Source organism: Dermacentor silvarum, chromosome 7 (assembly GCF_013339745.2).
Source record: "Dermacentor silvarum isolate Dsil-2018 chromosome 7, BIME_Dsil_1.4, whole genome shotgun sequence".
NCBI lineage: Eukaryota > Metazoa > Arthropoda > Arachnida > Ixodida > Ixodidae > Dermacentor > Dermacentor silvarum.
The window spans coordinates 161328374-161351834 of NC_051160.1; the positions used below are offsets into that span (position 1 = coordinate 161328374).

Below are 23461 nucleotides of genomic sequence, written 5' to 3' on the forward strand. Positions count from 1 at the left end.
GAGCTTTTTTTTATTTTACTGATGATGTGCTTGTAGTCATAATTAGAACATATACATTGTGCTACGCGGTTTTGGACTGCTTCCATCGTGTTAATGACGTAAACTCGATGGGGGTTCCAAATACATGCAGCATATTCAAGCTTTGTGCGTACGCATGTTTCGTAGGCCAGTTGTCTAAAGAGGGTGGTGACAAAGATAGATTCTTTCTGATGAATCCCAGTGACCTCGACGTATCTGCTACAACCTTTGTTATGTGTTCTACCCAGGTTAGTTTTGTAGTAATTGATACGCCTAGGTACCGGTATTCCTTTACTTGCGATACCGGTGTCGAGTGCAACGAGTATGTATAATTGGAATTAGAACATTTTCGAGACACATGCATAAATTTACATTTCGAAATATTAAGCTTCATCATCCACTTTGAGCACCAGTTTTCAATTAGTTTTAAGTCATTCTGCAGATGTACGTGATCTTGGTGGTTATTGATGCATCGGTAAAGCACGCAGTCATCTGCGAATAGACGGATAGTAGACGAAATTCCGTTAGGTATGTCGTTGATGAATATTAGGAAACGCAACGGGCCAAGAACCGAGCCTAGTAACACCCGGGACACCGGGTGTTACTTTTGTTGTTAAAGAATGCTGACCTCCTATGACAGTAAACTGCGTTCGGTTTGTTAAGAAGCACTTTATCCACGATAAGATTATTGGGTTGAGATTGAGTGCCGCGAGTTTATTGGTAAGTCGTTTGTGAGCGACGCGATCAAATGCTTGCGATCAAATGCTTTCGAGAAATCGATGTATATGACGTCAGTCTGAAAGGAAGAATGTAAGTTAAGATGAAGGTCAGTAGTAAATTCAAAAAGTTGCGTTTCACAGGATAACCCAGGAGGAAAGCCGTGTTGTTTGCGATAAAAACATGAGTTAACATCGAGGTGTTGTGCTGTGTGTGAATATATGAAGTGCTCCAGAAGCTTGCAGGCTACACTAGTTATTGAGATGGGGCGATAGTCAGAAGGGTCGCATTGATTTCCGGTCTTGAATACTGGTACAACCTTCGCCGTTATCCAGTCCTTTGGAACAGAACCCTCAGAGATAGACTGCGTAAATATTACCTGTAGGATGCGACTAGAAACGGGATTAGTAGCCTTTAGAGTTGTGGCAGGAATATTGTCAGGTCCGGGAGCACGATATTTTAAACTTGTTATTTAGATTAAATATATCATTGGAAGTAACAATGACAGGAGGAATCTGGGTAAATCCCGATCTTGGTACTACAGGTGCACCACCATTTGGCTCGCAAGTGAAAATTGACGTGAAGGGCGTATTCATTATATCAGAGCGTTCCTCGTGGGGAACATGTGACCCATCAGGATTGGTTAAAGACATATTAAAAGAGCGATTTTTTGGGTTTAGAATATTCCAAAAATTTGGGCGTTAACGCGCACAAGATGTAACATATCTTTATAAAAAAAATTTTTAGAGCGTCTTACGAGTTTAGTATATTCGTGTAGACATGCGAAATATTGTTTCCATTTATTTATCGAGGGTGACGTTTTCGCTGCGCGGTAAAGACGATTTGGAAGGAAAGTGACTGGAATGATTTATAGACAGATTAATGTCCTCAACATCAGCCACAATGACGCTGCCATCATTTGTTCGCCTTCGGTTTTCAAAAAGATTTGTTGTCTTCAAAACCGCTTCAAAAAATGCTGACTGTGCTCTTAACAATAGCTCGAGTGATCGCTCTTTATAATTTAATATGCTCTTTACATGCGCTTGGATTCTTTGTTCACTCGACGCACTGCAGCGACTCGAATATACATTAGTACAAATGAGATGGGCACACGAAGTAGTATCTAATATAGCTGTGCCGCAAGGAGACGTCCGTAAAAAAGAAATTATGTTTTCTTGTAAGTTTAAACGGCGAAAATACCTGCGAGTTAGTACTTTCCCTCGTCTAATTTTCTCTTAGCTTTGCAACAGCTGGCTATCAGAGTGTGACCATGGATTTACAGGCAAACGTTAAAAGGGCGTGATCGGCTTGCTTCGCTACTATCCGAAGCGTGGCAGCGGACGCTAGCAGACGACCAAGTAGCACCGCCCACACCGCCCACTGCTCTTGCGCAAAATTTGTTGCAGCCGGCGGCCAGCGGTGGCGCGGAGCAGAAGCCACGCGCTCCGGTGTTTCCTTTAACAGTGGACCGCTCTGTACATGCTTTTCATTCTAGTATTTCTGTACACCTCTGCTTAATCGTTTTTCTCAACCTCAAAATTTCTCTAACATTTATCGCTACCTATGCCTGTAACTGATCCGGTCGTATCAATCTCTTCCCTGCTTTGTTTCCACCAATACTCTAAACGACTCTTGCTTATCTCGACTGCTGGCCGGTTGATGCCACCGTCCACATTAAAAGCAAGCGCTTCTGGAAGGTGTACGTTACCTACGGGCCTCACTGGGTGAATCCCTTCGCATTCCATCAGGATGTGCTAAGTGGTCTCCGGATTTTTGATGCAGCATACACATGCCTCATCTTGATGAGAATATTTGCTCCGGTATGCTTTTCTCTTTAGTCAACCAGCTCGAGCCTCAAAGAGCAAAGCACTGCCCTTTGTGTTATCGTACAGATTTTCCCTTCTAATTTCTTTCTTCTCATTCTTGTAAACCTCCATGGTCTTTCTTGTTTGCATTCTTTGCATCCAATTCACTGTTTCTGTTTCTCTCACTTTCTTTTTGATGAATCCCAGTTGTCTATTTACACTTTCGATTACCCTGTACTTGGTTGACAACATTATTGACCTCTTCCTCCATTCTGTGCCCATGCTTTCCGGGTACAGATACTTGTACACTTTAGCAACCCATTTATTTTCATCCATGTTCCTGAGTCTTTCTTCAAAACTAATTTTGCTTTGCGCTTCTTGACTTCTAACGAGGCCCAACTCATGTCAGCCTGCACTGCCTCATTTGTGGTTTTGCCGTGGGCTCACAAAGCCAATCTGCCTACCTATCTTTGGTTGACTTCCAGCTCCGACAAAATATTCTGATAGTACGCGTTTAAGGTTAGATGCGCTCGGAGTTCATGTGAATGCACAGAAACAGACAATAGCCAAGCGGAGCGAGCGTGAGCATCAACAACAACCGTCTTCTTCTTTGTCTTCTGCTGGCGCTCATATCTGTCCTTACAATCGCTCCCCGGCGAAAAGAGAGCCATCCTGGAGACCTATGGAACAGGCAGCACTGGTGGGTCGTAGTGCGGCTTCAGTCAGTCGACATTCATGAACAGGTTCACGTGCGCGACACTGTTGGTCCGTAGATGGCTGAATAGGCTCTATGACGTAGTTGACCGGGGACGTCTATTGTAGAACCCGGCAAGGGCCATCATAGTTTGAGGTGAACTTTGTAGAAACACCGGGAGTAGAGGAGGGAACGCGGAACCATACCAGCGCTCCAGGTGAATATGATGGAAAAAATAAGCTTGCGTCCCGACTATGTTTCTGGCTGGCCTGGTCTTGCGCGGTAAGTGAGCGTGCGATCTGACGACATTCTTTGGCATAGGCGGCTTCGGATAGAGTCGCAGATTCTGAAGCGTCGGGGCGATACAAAAGAATCGTGTCCACCAACGAGGAAGGTTCGCGACCATAAAGAAGAAAGAAGGAAGAGACTACTACCGTGGTAGACTGAGTGGCGCCATTACAAACATACTTAACAAAGGGAACGATGCGGTCCCAGTTAGTGTGGTCAGCGGAAACGTACATGGCGAGCATGTCGCCGAGAGTGCGATTAAAGCGTTCAGTCATACCATTGGGTTGCGGATGATATGCGCTTGTAGTTCTATGGACAGTGTTGCATTCGCGGATGAGAGCTTTTACAGCTTCGAACGAATGAACGACCACGGTCACCGAGGCGCACCGTGTCAAAGAACAAGGTTGTGAAGGATGAACAAGCCGACTTCACGTGACGTGGCCGCCGGAAGTGCTTAAGTTTCGGCGTAGTGCGTGAGATGGTCCATAGCGACGATGACGCAGAGGTTTCCATCTGGGATGTACGGTAGAGGGCCGTACAAATCAATGCCGATACGGTCAAAACGCCGGGATGAACAAGGCAATGGTTGGAGCGGCCCTGTTTTCTTGTGTGGTGGGCTCTTGCGGCGTTGGCACTTGGAGCACGAGTGGACGGACTGCCGAACGAAGCGGTACATTCCGCGCCAGTAGTATCGAAGCCGGAGGCGTGCATAAGTCACAAATACACCGGCATGGGCGCATTGCGGATCCGCATGAGTAGTGGCACAGATGTCGGAACGTAGATGGCGAGGAATCACTAGCAACCATTTACGGCCATCAAATAGGTAGTTGCGACGGTACAGGAGCCCTTCACGGATGGCAAAGTGGCGAGCAGTGGGCCGAAGTGAGCGGTCGGTTGTGCGTGGTGACGGCTGAGATAAATACTCTAGAAGGGAGGCTATCCAAGGATCCCAGCGTTGCTCAGCTGGCATGTCGGCGTATGTAAGAAACGAAGAACCGTAGCTGGAGACAGACGCAGCACCATACTCATCGGGCAGTGGTGAGCGCGAAAGATCATCGGCATCCGAGTGCTTACGGCCTGACCGGTAGACAACACGGATGTCATAGTCCTGTACACGAAGCGTCCAACGAGCTAGGCGACCAGATGGGTCTTTTAATGACGACAACCAGCACAGGGCGTTGTGATCAGACACGACGTCAAATGGACGGCCATATAAGTAAAGTCGAAATTTGGCGATTGCCCAAACGATTGCAAGTCATTAATTTTCTGTGACTGAATAGTTCGTTTTCGCTTTGGTGAGAGTGCGGCTGGCATAAGAGACGACGTACTCTTGGAAGTCTTTACGCTCGGCAAGAATAGCGCCTGCAGTGGACATAAAGATAGGCTGATGACGATGATGATTATGCTGCCTCATGCTCTGCACCGTGATGTCCCACCTCCAGGGCGACATGCTTACTACGCTCTTCGGACCTTCGTGATGGCCTTACCAGAACCGGAAGTGCCGCAACAAATTCTTGCTGCCGTCAAGTCATAACTCCAGGTATTTTCGTCCGCCACCGCGCCGGCTCGTCGAATACTTACCCAAACAGCCACTACTTTTCGTTGTCCGTCAATTCAAGCACATTTTGCACCAGCCTGTGGTCCTTCACACGATTCTAGTGCAGCTCGCACTATCTTTCGGGCAACGCCTTCCAAAACGCGAGTCACCCAAAACCAGGTGCCGTCCTTACCTCATCCCATGCTTCCCGAGTCTCCAGAGCCGCCTCAGTCGATCACGTTTCCCCACGGCGACACACCTCGCACGCAGCCTATCACCATTAAAACCGACAGTCTAAGTGTTCCACTGCAGTGCTGAGAACATGTGTCGACAAAAATCAAGCCCTTTCAAGGTTCGGCCTTTCCACACGTGGCCACAGCCCCGCTGACAATCACTAACTGTATCCTAGCGCGAGCAGCACGGCAGCAGTGGCTGCCCGCGCTTTACCGTGCCTTTCGTGTCACTTGGTCGACTTACCGTCAAACCTCGACATCAACCCTGACACTTGTAAACACGACGACTGATAGACCGGAAGCAATACTCGCAGAGTGGCTGGGCTAACCGCGATAATCCGGGACCCATGACTCGCTGGCCACGAGAATCAGCCACCTCTCACAACAACCCGAGTTTTGCACGCCACTTGGACAACTACGGGATGCCCAGCGCTGTTGTACTGAACGTGCCACGGCAACCATTTGCGCATGGTTGCAGCATGACCGAGTACGTCTCGTGTGGTTCACAATAACAGTTCGGTTGAGGCTAGTTGCTACATAGTATTTTAGGGTGAAAAAAAATCAGAGCCCTTCCAATACTGTGAAGACGAAAGCAAGCGAAGCTGTGACTATGGTGGGTCTGCTATAATGAATATTGCCGTAGTAAATTTACATGTTTTAATCACATTTAACGTACTTCATCGTTCTCATTTGTATATAGTCATCATCCCTGTTGTTCTTCTTTCTCGTGATTGAGCCTGGCCCATGCCTGCGGAATAAACGGGTATGCTAGCGCAGCCTGCCCTGGTCGTCTTTCTTTCAATATTACCACTATTGATTATATTGAGCGTATTCGGCATGTTCGTCAAGGATCAAGGACACCGGCGTCTTGTTTTCGCCCTGCGCGTTGGCCAAGTAGTGCGTTTGCTGCGCCATGTCCGCCCTATCGCCACAGACTAGCGGATGAGCCACAGCGTTCATAGCCCCGGCACACTGCACGGCATCGTCAGGATCCTTACATCATGATCCTGGAAGATGTGGCTAAACGAGCGTCCGTCCCATAGCGAGTCCAAACTGCAACTGATGATACCAACGCTAGCGCGATCTCTACATCACGAGACAAAGGGGCACCACGATTGGTGGGAAGTACCACCGCCAAAAATCAACACACTTGTGAAAGAGGCATCGGCGGTGACGAGGGGTATAACAATAGGACATCCATCATCCGTTTTGACTACCTGTGTTAAGGCACAACTGACGGGAAACCGCCACGCACATGGAGCCGAAATTATTGTACACGCCGGTCAGTCTACTCTTGGATCACCTGGAGCCTAGCCCTTACCAGCTCCCCTGTAAAAAATTCAGCGCGAACACACAGGACAAACCACAAAGAAGAGACGAGACTTCGTCACGGAAATACGTCATAGAACATAATACAAAGAAAGAAACCAGAAGAAAAAGTTCCACAAACATGCAAAATTTGGAAATCGAACCCACGACCTCTCGGTCCGCGACGATAGATCGCCGAGCGTTTAACCCATTGCGCCACAAACGCATTTGCAGACAGCTACACAGACGCGCCTTATATATCTAACACTCCTCCGTGTACCCGCGCTCTTGCTCGGGGCGGTGCCGCCGCCTACGAGCAGAAAAGAGAAGTAGTGCATTATGACACTAGACAGTTTTAGCAGAGCGTTGCTTACGCTCCGCTCCGCTAACGTTTCACGCACACCGCTGGCTGCATGAACTGCGTTGATTTGGCTTGTTTGACAAGCGCGTGTGCCAGAGACGCCGGCCACGCGCGCTCAGCGCGGCTGTAAAACGGCAAAGCAACCTGTAGACGCATCCTAACGCTCCGCTCAAATGGCTTTGTAGCGTACCGTGGGCAGCGTTCTTCGTTCCGCTGCCGATATGAGCGTTGTGCGCACGCGCATTAGCGTTCCCGCTAGCGTTCCGCTGAGCGGCTCTGCGCGAATCGTTCGGACACGACGGTCTGAGCGGAGCGGACCGTGAACGCTCTGCTAAAACTGTCTACTAACGCGCACCGACAGTGAACGCTTCGGTGGTCTCAGCACTACGACGCCTCGATGCCAGCATTCGAAGGGACGCTGGCATCAAGAAGCACTACCAATGCCACCTAGGTGGCGTTCACCGTACTCAGCACAGCGGAGCGTGGCCTCCGCAATTAGCTCTGAAAATATTTCTGAAGTTGATCGCGGAGGCTGCAATTACGACGCGCTGTACGCGCTGATTTGACTCGGTGACGATTCAGTTACGTGCTTTGTCTTGAGCGTTGTAAAAAATTCAGCGCGAACACACAGGACAAACCACAAAGAAGAGACGAGACTTGTCTGATGTCTTTTTTGTGGTTTGTCCTGCGTGTTTGCGCTGAACTTTTATCACCATAAAATATCTTGTCGTCTCCACCGTGCGTCCTCATGAGCCCTTAGCGCTCGAGTCAAACCACCAGGCGAGCTACCAAACCACACGCTTTCAGGTTGCAGTGACGCCACGCGGCGCACGCGAGCTTCACCCAACACTGCTCGTGAAACTCTGGCGCCAATAGCACCGCACCGGGCGCGTCGCTCACGTCCCAATACTAGACGGACGGCCTTTCAACGCGTCTCAGGCCATGGCGACGCAAGCGTTAACGACACAACCACACGTCATCTCGAGCACAAGTCAGCCGCGATGCCGTGCAACACCCGTCCGCAGCGCCACTCTGAGCCAAGACCACCAGAGAACATTGTTCAATTTGAGTCTCTGGGCACGCGTGCCATTCTTCAATGAACCTCCTTGGCGCCATCTTATGTCACTGGGTTAGTGACACTGGGTATGTGCCGTTCTTCGAGGAACTTCTTTGATGGCAACTGTGGTCTCCCGTTCTGGGTGTGATGTGTGGCGATGGGCAGAATCAAAGCCGCGCTAAATACTATATTCAGACGATCTTGTCTGTACATATATTCACACACGCTTCAAGCATTGATTTCGCCGCGGCGGTTGGATGGCGCATCTGGTAGAGAGGGAAAAGTGAGAGAGTAGCCTGGCTGCATACACGCATCCTGCATGACGCGTCTCTGCGGTGGCACTGCGGCGTGTCGCCATGTTGCCTCAATTCTAATCACATCAACGTCGGCATTCTTTCGGGCGCGGGTTTATTGAGTGGATGACTCTCGACCATGTAATTACTGTGGGAAACCTCAACTGAACGTTGGAACAGGAATTTTATCATTTTTTCGCTGCATTAATTCCTCACATTACGTGTGCCGGCCTATCATCGAAGAGTATCGCTTGTGTTGTAGGGTTCTGTTTATCTTTTGGGCGTCCTCTGCGGTTGCTTCTCATTGGCAGCGATGCAGTAATCATCATATCACCGCATTTTACTAAGGTGCTGTTATTTTCAACATTCCGCGCCGGTACGAAAAGAAATACGAGGAAATTTGCTTTGTTTCGAAACTTTGTGTTCATTTAATCCTTGTCTTTCTTGATGCCGAAAGTGCATAGTGGACTGTGAGGGATGCCGTAGTGTTGGGGTCCGAAACAATTTTGATCAACTTGAATTCTTTAGCCTATACCCGAGGCTCGGTACACGAGCGCCTTTGTGTTTCGCCTCCATTAGAATGCGACAGCCCCGACAGCGACAGCGAACGTGGCAGTGACGGGCTATTAGCAAACAAAATACAAAAAAACGAAGGGCCACGTCTGTGTCTTTCAATTGCCTTCTTAGATCATCGTATGTATGCGCTACCAGAGTGTTCCCAGCAGGGCAAAATATCACTTGTTCAATCTGGCGTCACGTCTGAAGCACCGGTACGTCAATTTGACATCGCATTTCGTCAGGTATTTGGCAACTTTAGGTCATTTTTGTTCACAAAAAGTTCGAAAAACTTATTGGAAAGGGTATCCGGTTCAATCATAATATGCTGGGGAGCAATGCTAGTGAGGAGGCAGTTAAAGTTAAAGTGTGCAGATTGTGTGCTGATTGTGTGCTGAACTAAAACATGCTCATAAAGCTGACACCACACGGGCTATTCTTGCCGTCGAACTCCGCCGTATCGTCAAATTGGGTAACATGTCACTTTGAGCCAATCAGAGAGGCCACAGCAGTCCTCTGAACCTGCTCTGATCTGGCTACATGGCGAATTCGACAGTATGGCGGAATTTGTCAATAGCACCCCGGTACAGGGACGCCCCGAAAATGGCAGCACGCCTTGCACGAAAACAGACACCGGCCTCTGTGGACGCTTTGCTTTAGCCTGATGCGTCCAGCCAAGCTTTTCCAATGGCTACGCGCTTTCAGAGGAGCGTATCCGCTCCTACATTCTAGCACGCTGATGCCTAGCCAGGTCAGGAGTTACACACATTAGAGAGTGTCCAACCAAACTCACTGCATGGATTGAAGTCTGGCGCGGCCATCCTTCAGCCACCAAGGGAAGAATGATCGTTAGTACTACATGGATTTGTCTAGTCTTCATGCTTTTGGCTTCACACGTTCTTGTGGTGCTGTTTATTACGCTTTATATTTAGAAATTTCCAAGTATTGGTATTATTAACGTAGCGAGGGAATTACTCTCTGGACACACACGCAGTCATTGTGAATTGTAGTACGTATAAGGCAATATGCTGCTGAAGACCGTCAATATACAATATCCAACAAAGCCATCTAAAGAAAAAAGGCCGAAGTTTAGGCACATCATGTGCTAACCATCGCACTCGCCCTCAACAAACCGCCGTGCTTGCAGCTTCAGCTGGCGCGTGCGCCCGAGTTCGTTCTAGTAATTTGTCTGGTAAACATTATGGTACATATCTGCCTCAATATCAGCGGTAAATTTTATAAAGCGAGATCACTGAATGTTCTACTGTAAGCTTTTCGCACACTTCGCTAAGCGGTGTCTTAATCTCTGCCTTTCTAATACATTATATCTCCTTCCTCCTCTCTTCTACGGGGTTGTTAGAACAAGGAGCTTCTGCGCCGAGCCGACGCTGCTCGATACTCACGGCTTGACCATGTGCGAGCGCAGGAAGTTTAAGGCCGCGTTTTTTTATTGCGTCTGATGGTGACAGTAACTTGTGTGGCATTCCCAATTAGCAATTTATCAGTCCGGGCTAACCTAATAAACAAGCACTGGCAAAAAGCGTGAGCTAAGAATCCAACTGATTGTTTGGCGAACTTCTGTCTAGGAAGACCAGTAACATTAAAATCACAACGAATGTGATGACCACAGTTGTCAGTCGTCAAAGCAACGAATAAAGTACGTGTCTGCTGTTTACACATGTGCTGCTTTACACTCCATAATATTTGCTGGTACTCGCGTAAATAGATTATAAAATGTGCAGGAATCTTCGCGTCACCCGCGTAACATAATTAGACAGGACGCATTCGCCATAGAATTCATTGAGCTTCGATACATATCTTGCACTGAGCGATAAGAGGATAACAGTGATGTGAAAAATGATCACAGGCAGGAAGCAACACAATGTGAACGTAACAATAATTATCAGTAGCACCCCCTTAACACTAAATAACGAGAGTAAATAACTCTAACACTAAATAACGAGAGTATGTATTTCAAAGTGCCAGTTCACGACGAGAATATCTGTCTCCTCCCTTCGCCTCGATGTGCCTCTTCTGTACGCGTGCACGAGTGCTCCATAAAAATTACAGTAAATACATTGCAGAATTACATCACAGTCCCCACTGTAACGCCGATGAGGCTCTTTGGGTATTAAAAAATAAATAAACAAACAAACAAGCAAATAAATAGAGTTCTGGGTGTTCTGAAAACAATTTATCCCGCGACCTTCCTAACGGCATTTCATCCTCTATGAGACTTTTCGCAGACGACTGCGTACTTTACCGTCGCATCAAGGACCAAACCGACCATGCAATACTTCAATAAGACTTACATTTAATAGAAACCTGGTGTTCCAATTCTCTTATGAAACTTAACATCTCCAAATGTAAAGTTATGCGGATCTCCCGTAAGCACTCTAACAAGGAATACCAGTATTCTCTAAATTCGACAACCCTATCCAACGTTCAATCATATCGTTATATCGGTATCACCATTAACAGCAAGTTGACCTGGACCGACCACATCACAAAATTGGCTATCGACACTACTAAATCACTTGGTTACGTCAGACGCAACCTGGCCCTGTGCCCCCCATCGACACGAAAACTAGCCTATGAAACTTTCATTCGAAGTAAACTTGAATACGCCTCAGCTATTTGGAGCCCGCACCAAGCTTACTTGATCAACACTTTAGAATCAATACAAAATCGTGCCGCTTGATTCATCACTTCCAGGTACAGCCGCCAAGAAAGTATCAGTAAGATTAAATCATCCTTAGGACTCGAACCATTGTTGTTGCGTCGGAAAACTGCAAAGCTGTGCCTTTTCCATCGAATATATTATAACTTCCCACATCTGCATGGAAAGCTTCTTATTGCACCAACCCGTACATCTCGTCGCCTTTTTAACTCTTGCAGCATCCAGCGCTTGCATGGTTCAACATCTTCCTTTAATCAATCGTTTTTGCGTAGCACTATCGCAGAGTGGAACAGATTACCAGATAGAGTTGTCAGCGAGCGTAAGCACATTATCTTTAAACGGCTGCTTACTGATTACCTCAAACTCTAACCTTATAATGACCGTACTGTGTTTTCCTTCTTTCGCTTTTTCTTTTTTTCTTTTTCCTTTTTTTCTTGCTTTTGCATTGTATTCGGTGTGCCGCGAAGTTTTTCCTTTTCTTTTTGTGTGTGTTCCTTTTTTCTTTTTAGTTGTGTTCTCAAATGAAATCCACAGGCTGTAGGAAATTGTAACCATGTCTATATTCCTATTCTTACCTCCTGTAACCCCCCCTTATGTAATACCCCGACAGGGGTCCTTAAGGGACAATAAATGATGATGATGATGATGATGATGATGATGATGATGATGATGATGATTCATCAGCCACAGAACTGTGAGGAATCGACAAGCTAGAGTCACCTATTACCGCAGGTGATTGCCGAACGCAAGCAAGAACTGCGCAAAGAAGTGGACGATGGAGTGATCAGCCTCGAGGATGACCAGTCCGACGGGGGACGCAAGAGGGCGCGCCCCTTTATGGACCTCCTTCTTCTGGAACACTTCAAGCAGCGCATCACCGAGGAGGGCATCTGCGAAGAGGTGGACACTTTCATGTTCGAGGTATGACGCTGTCATTACGATATTTTGGGAAATAGGAAACTTTAGCAGGCGTAAAATTTATCAGCTGCTCACTCAAAATTCGTTGTTGTTTAATAAATACGCAACCGAATGACCGGTTCCTCCAGATATCAAAAATAAGCTCCAGATACTAAGCAAACTAAAAGAAACAACAATACAACAAAAACGGCAGAAACAAAAAAACATTAGCGGTGGAATAAAACTTCAGATATCTTGTACGTACACCATTTACCGGGTGCTTTTCTTTTTCAACGTTAACGCATTTTTTAAAATCATCCGTTGCACATAGCACAATGAGCTGAATTACTCGAAGTGGACTTTACTTACACTGGAAATCAAAATGCCGTTGTATAATTAGCCAAGCTTTACTCATCAGCGTTTTAACTATTACTTTAGAGAACTTATTGCAATAGACTAATTGAAGCCAGCGATTTTAGAAGGCGCATCCACTTAGAACGAAGTTTGAAAACATTTCGCAAGTTTTTAAATGAGCAGTGTCAAACTTGCGGCAAAATTCACTGTTCTGCTTATTTTGATTGCGATAGCAATTATATGGATATAGCAAGCGGATTTCTGCCGTCGGCGTCGTCGTCGCCGTCGCCGTGAGGTTCCGTTAAGAGTCCAACGGCGATGAAATCGTCGCCGCGCGCCGTATGCTGCGTGTGCGAGTGAAAGCGCGCGAGGGACGCGCGCTTTCACGAGGAGCGAACGCACGGCGGAGAGCAAACGCGACATCTTCCGTCGCGGGAAAGGCCATAGGGGGGACGGGCGGGAGGGGAGGCGACGTTTAGCTGCGGCACCAAATGCGTATTTATACAGAAACAATGCGGGGCGAGAAGGTGGTAAAGACTTCCGACGCAGCTTGACGAGTGTCCCGTTCTGATCTCGTCGAAAAATTGAAGGACACTTTGTAAATTCCAAAGTGTCTTCGGCGAAAGCCTGTGCCCATTCGACTGACTACCACTGTATGCACATTCGCTCATTCTTCTTCTGGCGTTTGGTATCGGGGGAATGCACGTTCTTGGGACGCTTCTCCGAACCACTTGCCGTGGAATCATCACCGGGCCGCTTGGGAGCCATCCGACTAACTCGACTGCTGCAACGAGACATCTGACGAAGGAACGTTGCCGCGCGCGCCGCTGTGCCATCACGTGATTGCTGAGAGAGTGTGAGGGAGAGAGGCTACAGCTAACACCGTTCCAGGGCACGGACGGACGGATGGTCGGACGCCGCGAGTATGAGCCATGAAAGGCTTTCGCCTTAAAACCTTCCAGCCGCCCCCAGAGGCACCGGCAACAGTCACCAACGCCGCGCGCGTTCGGTGCGAACGAGGGCAAAACGCCGACGGCGTCGACAACAGTTCTGCGCGTTGTTGGTGCTGCTGCATGTGCAAGTTTATACAGTTGCTAAAACTACTAATCTTACTCCGTGGTGGTGGTGGAGAAACATTTAATCAGAAAAGTACAGAGAGTTGCTCTACAGAAGTACTTGGGTGGTCTCCCTATTCCGGAAGTCCACTGGAAATGATCGCCGCTCGGGCGCGGGCCACCAGAGAGCGTTGAGCGTCCAGGGTAGAGCAGCCAAGCAGGAACTCCTCCCAAGCCTCTCTTGTGGGTAGGGGGAAGGGGTATGAAAAAGGAAGGGATATGGAGGGGCATACTGCCATCATGTGATAGGTGTCGGCCAGGACCCCACAATGCGCACAGTAGCCGTGTATACCCGGCATGAAATGCTGGGCGGCCGCAGGACACAAGAAGGTGTTAGTCTGCAAGCGTCTCAGAAGTCTTTCATCCGCTTTAGAGAGGCCCCGTGCAGGGTCTGGGTAAACGTGGCGTGAGCTGCGATAATGCTCTAGAATTGCGTGGTACTGCGTAAGAGCTGAGTGTCTGGGGTAGACGCAGAGTCGGAGGTGGTAACGGCCCGGGAGGGAGAGACGCAGGCAGCGGCATGCGCCGCTTCGTTACCGGGGAGACCCGCGTGGCCAGGAGACCAGACGATGCGGATGGAGTGAGGCTCAAAGCACCATGAGGCCGCCCGAAGAAGGTGGGCGGCCAGAGGAGCTATGGTACCCTGGAGGTATCGGGAACAGGCGTAGCGGGAGTCCGTGATAATGACCCTTGAGGTCGGGTGAGAGGCGGCCAAAGCGATGGCCACCTCTTCGGCCTGTGTTGTGTCCGGCGAGCGGAAAGAGAGGCCATCAATGTGGCGACCCTCGGAGATCACTGCGGCCGTAAAGTGTCCGGAGGGAGTTGGTCCCGAGACATCTACATAGAAGACGCTAGGAGAATTGGAGTACCGAGTGTGAAGAGAGTGTGCTCGGGCTAGGCGTCTGCCTGTGTGTTGAGTGGGATCCATGTTGCGAGGAAGAGGTTCAACCCAAAATTTGTGCCGCCATAGCTCCGGGGCGGAAGCAGGGGGAAGAGGGGTAGAGATGGGTTCAGTGAGAGCCTATCCAGAAGGCGGCGCCCAGGAGTCGTCTGGGACAGGCGATTGACTTGGTTGACGAGATAGGCCTCCCGCAACTCGTCATACGAGTTGTGTACTTCCAAGGCCGCAAAGCGACGATTGGAGGTAGCAATGGAAGGTCTAGTGCTCGCTTGTGAACCGAGCGGAGCAGTGCGTCCAGCTGGTTCTCGTGGTGGCGACGCAAGCGAAGGTAGGGAGTGGCGTAAAGAATTCTGCTGGTCACAAACGCTTGAGCCAAGCGGAGGGAGTGCCAGCCGCGGAGGCCGCCACGTTGGGTGGAGACCCGCCGAATCATACGGCTACCTGCTCGCTAGTGCGTCGAAGACGGGCAATGGTAGAACCAGGGTTGAGAGTAGAGGAGATGTGGAGGCCTAATATGCGAATTTCTGAGACGACCTGTATCGGGCCAGACGGGAGATATATCTGAGGTGGCGGTAGAGGTGAGGTTGAGAGAAGAGATGATTTGGTAGGGGAACATTCCAGGCCGCATGATGAGGCATAGGTGTCCACAATAAGCGCCGCGCGCTGCATGCGGTCTTCAATTTGTGCGGGGGAGCCCGAGTTGGTCCAGATGGTAATGTCATCTGCCTATAGAGCGTGGTGTGTCTCCTCTACCTGGGCAAGGAGCGAAGGAAGTTGGAGCATGGCTAGATTGAAGAGGAGCGGTGAGAGGACCGCTCCCTGTGGTGTACCCCGGGTGCCTAGTGGGTACGAACCGTGTTCTGCAGAGTCGATGCGGATGAAGGCAGTGCGATGTGAGAGGAATGCACAGATGTACCCGAAAGCTCTAGATCCGCAATTCGTGGTGCTAAGGTTGGTAAGGATACTACTGTGTTTGACATTGTCGAAGGCGCCTCGGAGATCGAGGGCCAGAACGGTATTGTCATTACCGCAGCGATGGCCTAGCGGTAGAGCATCCGCCTCGTATGCGGGAGGTACCGAGTTCAAATCCGGGTGCCGCGGGAACCCACCGGTTTTTCTAATGGGTAGAGATGTCCCCTGGCCTGGTGCTCGGCTGTCGGGGGGTCCACATCTCGAAAGAGGGCCCAATAGAGATTTCAGCTCTTGTCTCTGGGCGCCTCTTGTCCAACCACAGACGGCCTCGTAGACGAGCATTCGCCGCGGCTGTGGGAGGCAAGTGCTGCCGCCGGGTACCTACCGCTAAAATAGGTACAAGCATGCTCCCGGCCTGGTGCTCGGCCATAATGGGACCTCAACGCTTGGAAAGGGGTGTTTGACCTCAACCCGAAGGCGCCCCCACCTCAATAGGTGCTTGGTGCGCCACATGGGAAATGACCGCCATGGGAGCGGCCCAGACAACACTTTTTTTTCCGTGCTCACGTTGGTTTCAACGGGAATTCAGGGCGCAGGCTCCTTTCGCAAGCGTGTCACCCCTGAAGGAAGCCGAACGCCAGGCCGGGGTACGCTTGTACCCTTTTTGAACCAGTGGGTTCCCGGCGGCGGTGTTAATCGAACCCACAGCCTCCCGCAGCCGCAGCCATAGTTTAGGTACAATGATGTCGTGCTGGAGTTGGAGAAGGACGTCCTGTGCCGACAGATGTGAGCGAAACCCAAACATCGAGTCAGCAAAGACGCCTTTCCTTTGCAGATATGCGGAGAGACGGTCGCGGACCATGGTCTCCATGAGTTTGCCCACACAGGAGGTGAGCGAGATGGGGCGCAATGCCTCAATGCTGACGGGCTTACCGGGTTTGGGAATGAATGTGACCACCGAAGTGGTCCATTCCGCGGGGAGGGGTTCTCCCTCCCATACTGTGTTGATTAAATGTAAGAGCGAGAGGTATGCTGAGTCGGGAAGGTTGGCCAGGAGAGTGACCGTAATACCATCCCGGCCTGGGGCAGTACCTCGCTTCATTTTGGCCAGCGCCGCCCGAAGATCGGGAAGCGTGAAGGGGGCGTCGATTTCGGGGTTGGGAAGCCCCGAGTAGACGTACTCCGGGCCCTTGGGGTCGACGGTACGACACAGATAGCGGTCGCAGAGGTCGTTCGCGAGTTGGCTCGTTGGGCCCTGGTAGGCATAGTAGGCGCGACGAAGTTGGCGTTGTGTTTCCCCGCGGGTAGTGGAAGGATCCAGAAGGCTCCTAAAGAGTCGCCACGTACTCTTCGGGCTCATCTGACCTGCTGCCTTCATGCAGGTATCGACCCAATTTGTGTCCGCAAGCTGTGCAGAGTAGTCAGCTGCTTCCGCGGTAAGCGCCTGTATGCGGGAGCGAAGCTTACGATTTAGCTTGTATCATCGCCATCGGCGGGTAAGGCTGTGGCGTGCCTCCCAAAGGTGGAGGAGGTGGGGATCTACTGCGGGGGCTGAGGTGGAGGTACAAATGCATCGGGTGTATGATTGATGTGTGTGGAGGGCGTATGATGCCCATGCCTGGTAGTCCTGTGGGGATGGGAGCAGGGGGAAAGGCGTGGTGCGAAAAGCTGACCAGTCCGTGATGCGGGCTGGGCCCCGGATTTGGCGCATTTTCTGCGTCGGGAAGCCAATCCAAAGCAGGAAATGATCACTGTCAAGAGTGTCTTCGAGGTTCTCCCACGTAACATGTCTAATGTTTCGTGTGAGCGAGAGGTCCGGGCAGGTATCGCGTGTCACTGAATTTCCCAGGCGTGTGGGATGCGCTGGGTCGGTGAGCAGCATGAAACCGAGCGTAAAGATAAGCTCCATAAACTTGCGGCCCCGAGCCTTTTCATAGTGGTACCCCCAGTGTGGGCTAGGAGCATTGAAGTCTCCAACCACCACAAGGGGTTGCCGAGCCGCCGCTTGGAGAGCCCGATAGAAGAGTTCCGCGAAAGTGACCCGTTGAAGGTGCAGGGGACAGTACACGTTGAGAATATGGATTGACTGGGCCCCACGCTTCTGGGGAAGAACGGAGATCATGCAGTAATCATAGGGAAGGTCAAGGTCTAGATCGACCTGAACAGCCGGATATGATTTGTGAACGAGGAGACTGGTGGTGGTGCAGTAGCCTGAAAGGGTAGGGTTTGGACCGGCTTCTTGGAGGGCAAGAAAAGGAAGGGAGAGAGCCGCGAGATTGAAGGAAGAGGAGAAGATGCGAGCGCTTTCGCCTGTTCCCGAAGCCCCTGGAGTTCCACTGGATGATTTCGAATTGAGATGATGGCGAATGTGTAGATGAAGGAGTCGCCATGATGAAAATCCAAAATTTTATGGGTCATCCTCCATGCCCTGCCCCTGGCCTTGCGGAGCAGGAAGGGGGATGGAAGCCGGGTTGAGGGCCGGGGAAGAGGAACCGCCAACATTGCGTCGACGCAGGGCAGAGCTGCTGCTCGTGGAGGCCCTAGCGCGAGCGAGATGATCTGGTGCGGAACTGGGTGAGAGCCCACGCCTGAACCGCCTGAACCACCTCAGCTACAATGTATTGTACATTAATGGTGGAAATTTGGTAGAGGACTACATTTTCTAGACGAGTAATACGGTCCTCGAGCGGCAGGGTGTGGTCTATAGAAAGAGGGCTCTGAGGTGCCCCCGTAGCTGGCTGAGCAGCCGGCGCCGTGGACGAAGCCGGGGGAGCGGGGGGAGTACGCGGGGTGGGCGTAGCGCGAGGGCTAGGCTGAGGGTCGACGGGTTTAACAACTGGGGCGGCAGTGGGGGGTCCTGCCGGTTTCTGTTGTTGCAGTTGGAAAGTTGCCACCTGCTTAGTGAGAGCTGCGATTGGCCGCTGAAGAAGAGCGTTCTGTTTTCGTAGAGCGGAGAGCTCTGGAGAAGGAGGGGGGAGGGAGGGAGAGGCTGAGGAGCAGTAATCCCGGCCCAGCTGCTCACCTGAGGTGGCGCCACTACAAGCGGCGGGTAGTGCACTGAGGTGGTCGGCGGTGGGTTCGCCGGGGTCTTGAGACGTGATCCAGGCTTCGGTTGGGAAGCCGCTTGCGTGCCCGGTGACGGGGGTGCAGGTGGCTTCGAGGTCGATGGTGGTGTAGGTTTCCGATATTTCCCTGGACATCCCCGAGTGCCGGTTTCATGCGGGCCGGAGCAGAGAAGGCATGTCGGGTTACATTCGTGTTCAGCTAGGCCTTCCGAAGTCGCTTGAACTTGAGTGCCACGGCGGGTACAGCGACCGGGAGTGGGTCACGGGCAGGCCGAGGGCCGATGCCCAATGGTGCCGCAGAGGGAACAGGCCGGGATTGTCTACTTGTACGGGCGCACGTAGGCCACGACACTGGGGTAGAAGATGAAGCGGGGGGGCTTCGTGCTCTCGAAGGTCACCACCGCTGCAGTAGAGTCACCGAGTTTGCGGACCACCAGGATAGCGCCTTGCGACCATTCTAGTTCTGATTTGATGCGCTGTGGGGTTTCAGCCGGGTTGATGGTGATGACACACCGGCAGATTTCCCCGGACGCTTTGGTATGGCCCCGACAAGGGAGCTGCTGGTCTCCCGCCGGCAACTGGATGTCCCCAAGTAGACGCTGCGCCATAGGTAACGAGGTGACATTGCACACGAGAGCGTTTTGGTCCCACACTGGCCACACGTGGAAAGAGGTGGATGAGTGTTCTCCCAGGTATGCACGAATCGCGTCGCCGGCACGATCGGACGGGAGGCCCGACTTGAGCTCAAAAGGAGCGCGAGGCTTCAGCACGACGATGTAGTCGTCACGGGAGAGACGAGGAGTATGGCGGGGTCGCCACTTGTGTTGACGCCTCGGCGGGGAAAGTGGTGCGGTGCGCGTTCCGTCTGGAGAGCGGCGCGTGGACGAGGCGGAGGCAGCCACCTGTGGCAGGGTGGCGGCGCGTGACCCTTGGCCCTTGGGCGGAGCCGCGGCCTGGGAATGCCTCCGTTGCCAGAGTTTCACCATGTCGGCTAAATACTCGTGCTCCGAGGGCATGGCTTGGTCCGAGGCGGTGGTCTTCATCGTCACGACCCGAAGTGAGGTCGGGTCATAGCCCGTCACCGTGGAGGCGTCCGCCATCACTCCGGCAAAACCCGGGCGATGCGGAGCTAGACCTAACGGAACGTCAAGCCCGGTGGGGAGCCGTCGTGGAGATCAAACACGTAGAAGTTTCCGAAAAATGGGCCACCTGGGCACGGGTGGTATCCGGGTGAGCAGAGAACTTGGCGGTGACAATGAGTCCAGAATTTTGGGACAATGGCGTGAAGCACCGCAATAATCGGAGATTATTGACGGAGCCGATGCGGAGAGCGTCCGTCGTCTTCGAGCGCCACCCGCGTTCCTCCCGCGACCTACTCCGTATAGCTCTCTACTAATTTGCTATAGCAATTGATGCTTCGCCTTTCGGGTGAAACTGCGACATTATTTTTTATCAATGATTTTTAAACATTATGATTGAAACTTATTGTAAAGCCAATGCAGTTCGTCGAAAACTTTCTGAACACAACTCTTGACCCTGATGTCATTCTCAGAATTCCATTACGCCGGACAATGGATTTTTCGACCCATGAGCCATCTGAGGCTGTAGGTAGACAGAGACATTGTGGTTGTGAAGAGGAAGAGGCGCTCATCACAACCACAATCTCTCTCTCTGTACTTACAGCCTTAGATGGCTCATGGGTTGAAAACCATTGTCCGGCATTATGGAATTCTGAGAATGACATCAGGGTCAAGAGTTGCGTTCCGAAAGTTTTCGACGAAATGCATTGGCTTTGCAATATTTTTTTTTCAGTTATAATGTATAACAAGTGCGCTCCCGGCCATTTTCTCGGCCATTATGAGACCTCAGCGCTTTTAAAGGGTCGTTTCTGTCCTACCCGACGTTGTCTCCACCTAATAGGGGCATTGGGCTCCCTAGACTGTAGCGAGAGAGAGCGCGTGCGTGTGTGAGGGTGTGTGTACGTGCATGCGCGTTTGTGTGCGTTTGTGTACATGTCGGTGTGTGTGCGTGCGCGTCTGTGTACATTTGTGCGTGTGTGTGTGTGTGGGGGTTTGTGTTCGTGCATACACGTTTAAATGCGTTTGCGTGCGTGTGTGTGCGTGCGCGCTTGTGTACGTTTATGCGCTTGTGTAGGTTTGTGTGCGTGCGTGCACGATTGAGTGCGTTTGCGTGCGTGTGTGTGCGTGCGCGTGTCTGTGTGTGTGGGGGGGGGGGGGGTGCGCGTTTGCGTACGTTTGTGCCCGTGTGTGTGGGTTTGCGTGCGTGCGTGCTCGTTTGAGTGCGTTTGCGTCCGTGTGTGTGTGCGTGCGCGTTCGTGTACGTTTATGCGCGCGCGCGCGCGCGTGTGTGTGTGTGTGTGTGTGTGTGTGTGTGTGTGTGTGTGTGTGTGTGTGTGTGTGTGTGTGTGTGTGTGTGTGTGTGTGTGTGTGTGTGTGTGTGTGTGTGTGTGCGTTTGTGTACGTTTGTGCGCATGTGTGCGGGTTTGTGTGCGCGCGCGTTTTGTATGTTTATGCGCGTGTCTGTGTGTATGTGCGTGCGTGCGCGTTTCACTGCGTTTGTGTGCGTGTGTGCGTCCGCGAATGCGTGCGCTTTTGTGTGATTTTGCGTGCGTGCGTGCGTGCGTGTGTGTGCACGCGTTTGTGTTAGGGTGTGTGTATGTGCGTGCGCGTTTGTGTGCGCGTGTGTGTGCGTGCGTGTTTGAGTGCGTTTGTGTGCGTGTGTGGATAGGTGTGCGTGCGCGCGTGCGCATTTGTGTGCGTGTAGGTGTGTGTGCATGCGAGGTTTAGCGCATTTGTGTGTGGGGGGTGAGTGTGCGTGCGTGCGCATTTGAGTGCGTTTCTGTGAGGGTGTGTGTATGTGCGTGCGCGTTTATGTGCGTGTGTGTGTGTGCGTGCGTGCGTGCGTGTGCGGACGGGTGCAGCGTTGGGTTGCGTGAAAATAGAAGGTGCTTGAAAGCGAAAAAACAAGTATTTTTACAAGTGAAATCTAACGGAATGCATTTCTAATTTAAAGACAGGTTTGGGAATGTCTTTAACAAAAGTCTCAGTTTCGACCGAAAGGCGAAGCATCGATTGCTATAGCAAATTAGTATAGAGCTATATGAATCAAGGATAGTAGTTAAATGGGCCTATAAAGTTGTAAACATTCACTTACTAACTAAATAGGCAAGTGCGGTGTGACGCGCACACAGGTAAACATGAACACATCTCCTCAATGACCGGGGAAACTCATTTTGAAAACGCTGGAGTGAGAAAGCGCGCCACCAGCAGCGGGCAAATTCACCTTCGCGCTGTCTCGTCTTCCGTCAAAGCGAACTAAACGTCGAAAGCACAGCGCATACGAAGCTACCGGCACTCGGCGCATGCACTTTGTCCCCATCGCACATCGCTTTGAAGGTGAGGCCCGCGCGGGCGCGCACTTCGCCCTCATCGCAGATAGCTTTCAAGATACGGTGCCCGCGCGGCCGCGCTGGGAGCAGCAACCGACGGAGCAGAACGCAACCCCCCATCCCTCTCGCCCCCGTGCATCGCGCGCGAAAGAAGAAAGCGCGCTTCCGGCCTGCATTCCTGCCTGCCGTGCGCTACATTGAGCCGCGATTGCCGGCTCGCCCTTGTACGCTTTGACGTACGGCGCACGGCGACGATTTTATTGCGATAGCAATTATATGGACACTTCAACCGGATTTCTGCCGTCATCGTCGCTGTCGCCGTGAGGTTCCGTATAGATTCCAAGGGTGATAAAATCGTCGCCGCGCGCTGTATGCGCGAGCGAAAGCACGCGGGGGACGCGCGCTATCACGGAGGGCGAATGCACGGCGGAAAGCAAACACGACCGTCGCGCGAAAGGCCGTGGGGGTATGAGAGGGAGGGAGGCGGAGCGGGTGCTGTGCTTCGGCACCAAAGGCGTATCTTGCCACTCAATCTCCCACGCGAAAGCAGGAAACGGCAAGAGGGGGGGGGAGGGGGGGCACCTTCTCCTCTGCCAACAACTTCTCCGCTGCCCTTTGCCCGGCGGTGCCGGTCGACCGCACCGTCTCTTATCGCCACACGGCTCTGACCTTTGCATGCGCTGTGCATTCGCCGCTCAGTTTCCGTTGAAGCGATAGACCGCGCGAACCTGCGCTTGCTGCCAGCGTTTTGACAGTCGTTGGCTGCGGTCATTCAGTGTGATCTATTCATGTTTCTTTGTGCGCGCTGACACCACGATTGTTACTTCAGTTAGTAAGCCAATGTGTCCAAGTTTATGCAGCCGATAAAACTACTATACCTACTCCGAATAGCTCTCTACTAATTTGCTATCGCAATCGATGCTTCGCCTTTCGGGCGAAACTGCGACATTTTTTATCGCCGCTGGACTTTATACGGAACCTCACGGCAACGGCAATGGTGACGAAGACATCGGCGACGATGACGACAGAAATGCGCTTGGAGTGTCCATATAATTGCTATTGCAATAAAATAATGGCTATGTTTCAGCCATTTCTAAGCCAAAGGGTGGGGGGGGGGGGGTTCAAAGGATGCTAACCCGAGCGCAGCTAGCGTGTTTTTGCGTTGCCCGAGTCTCTTACCTCTAAAAGCCCTGAAAACCACCCGGAAAACGGCAAGTTTGCTCTGCACCCAACGTGACTGAGCGATCCGAGCTGTGGATGGC

General features: G+C 51.4%; 1 protein-coding gene across 1 annotated transcript in view; it reads left to right on the forward strand.

Annotated features, from left to right (window-relative positions):
* The window catches only part of LOC119458628 (cytochrome P450 4c3), a 136555-nt gene that overhangs the window by 66479 nt on the left and 46615 nt on the right, over positions 1-23461 (forward strand). The window contains exon 8 of the mRNA XM_037720474.2: positions 12279-12467. Coding sequence (XP_037576402.1) covers positions 12279-12467 — 189 coding nt within the window. The remainder of the gene's footprint in view (positions 1-12278; positions 12468-23461) is intronic.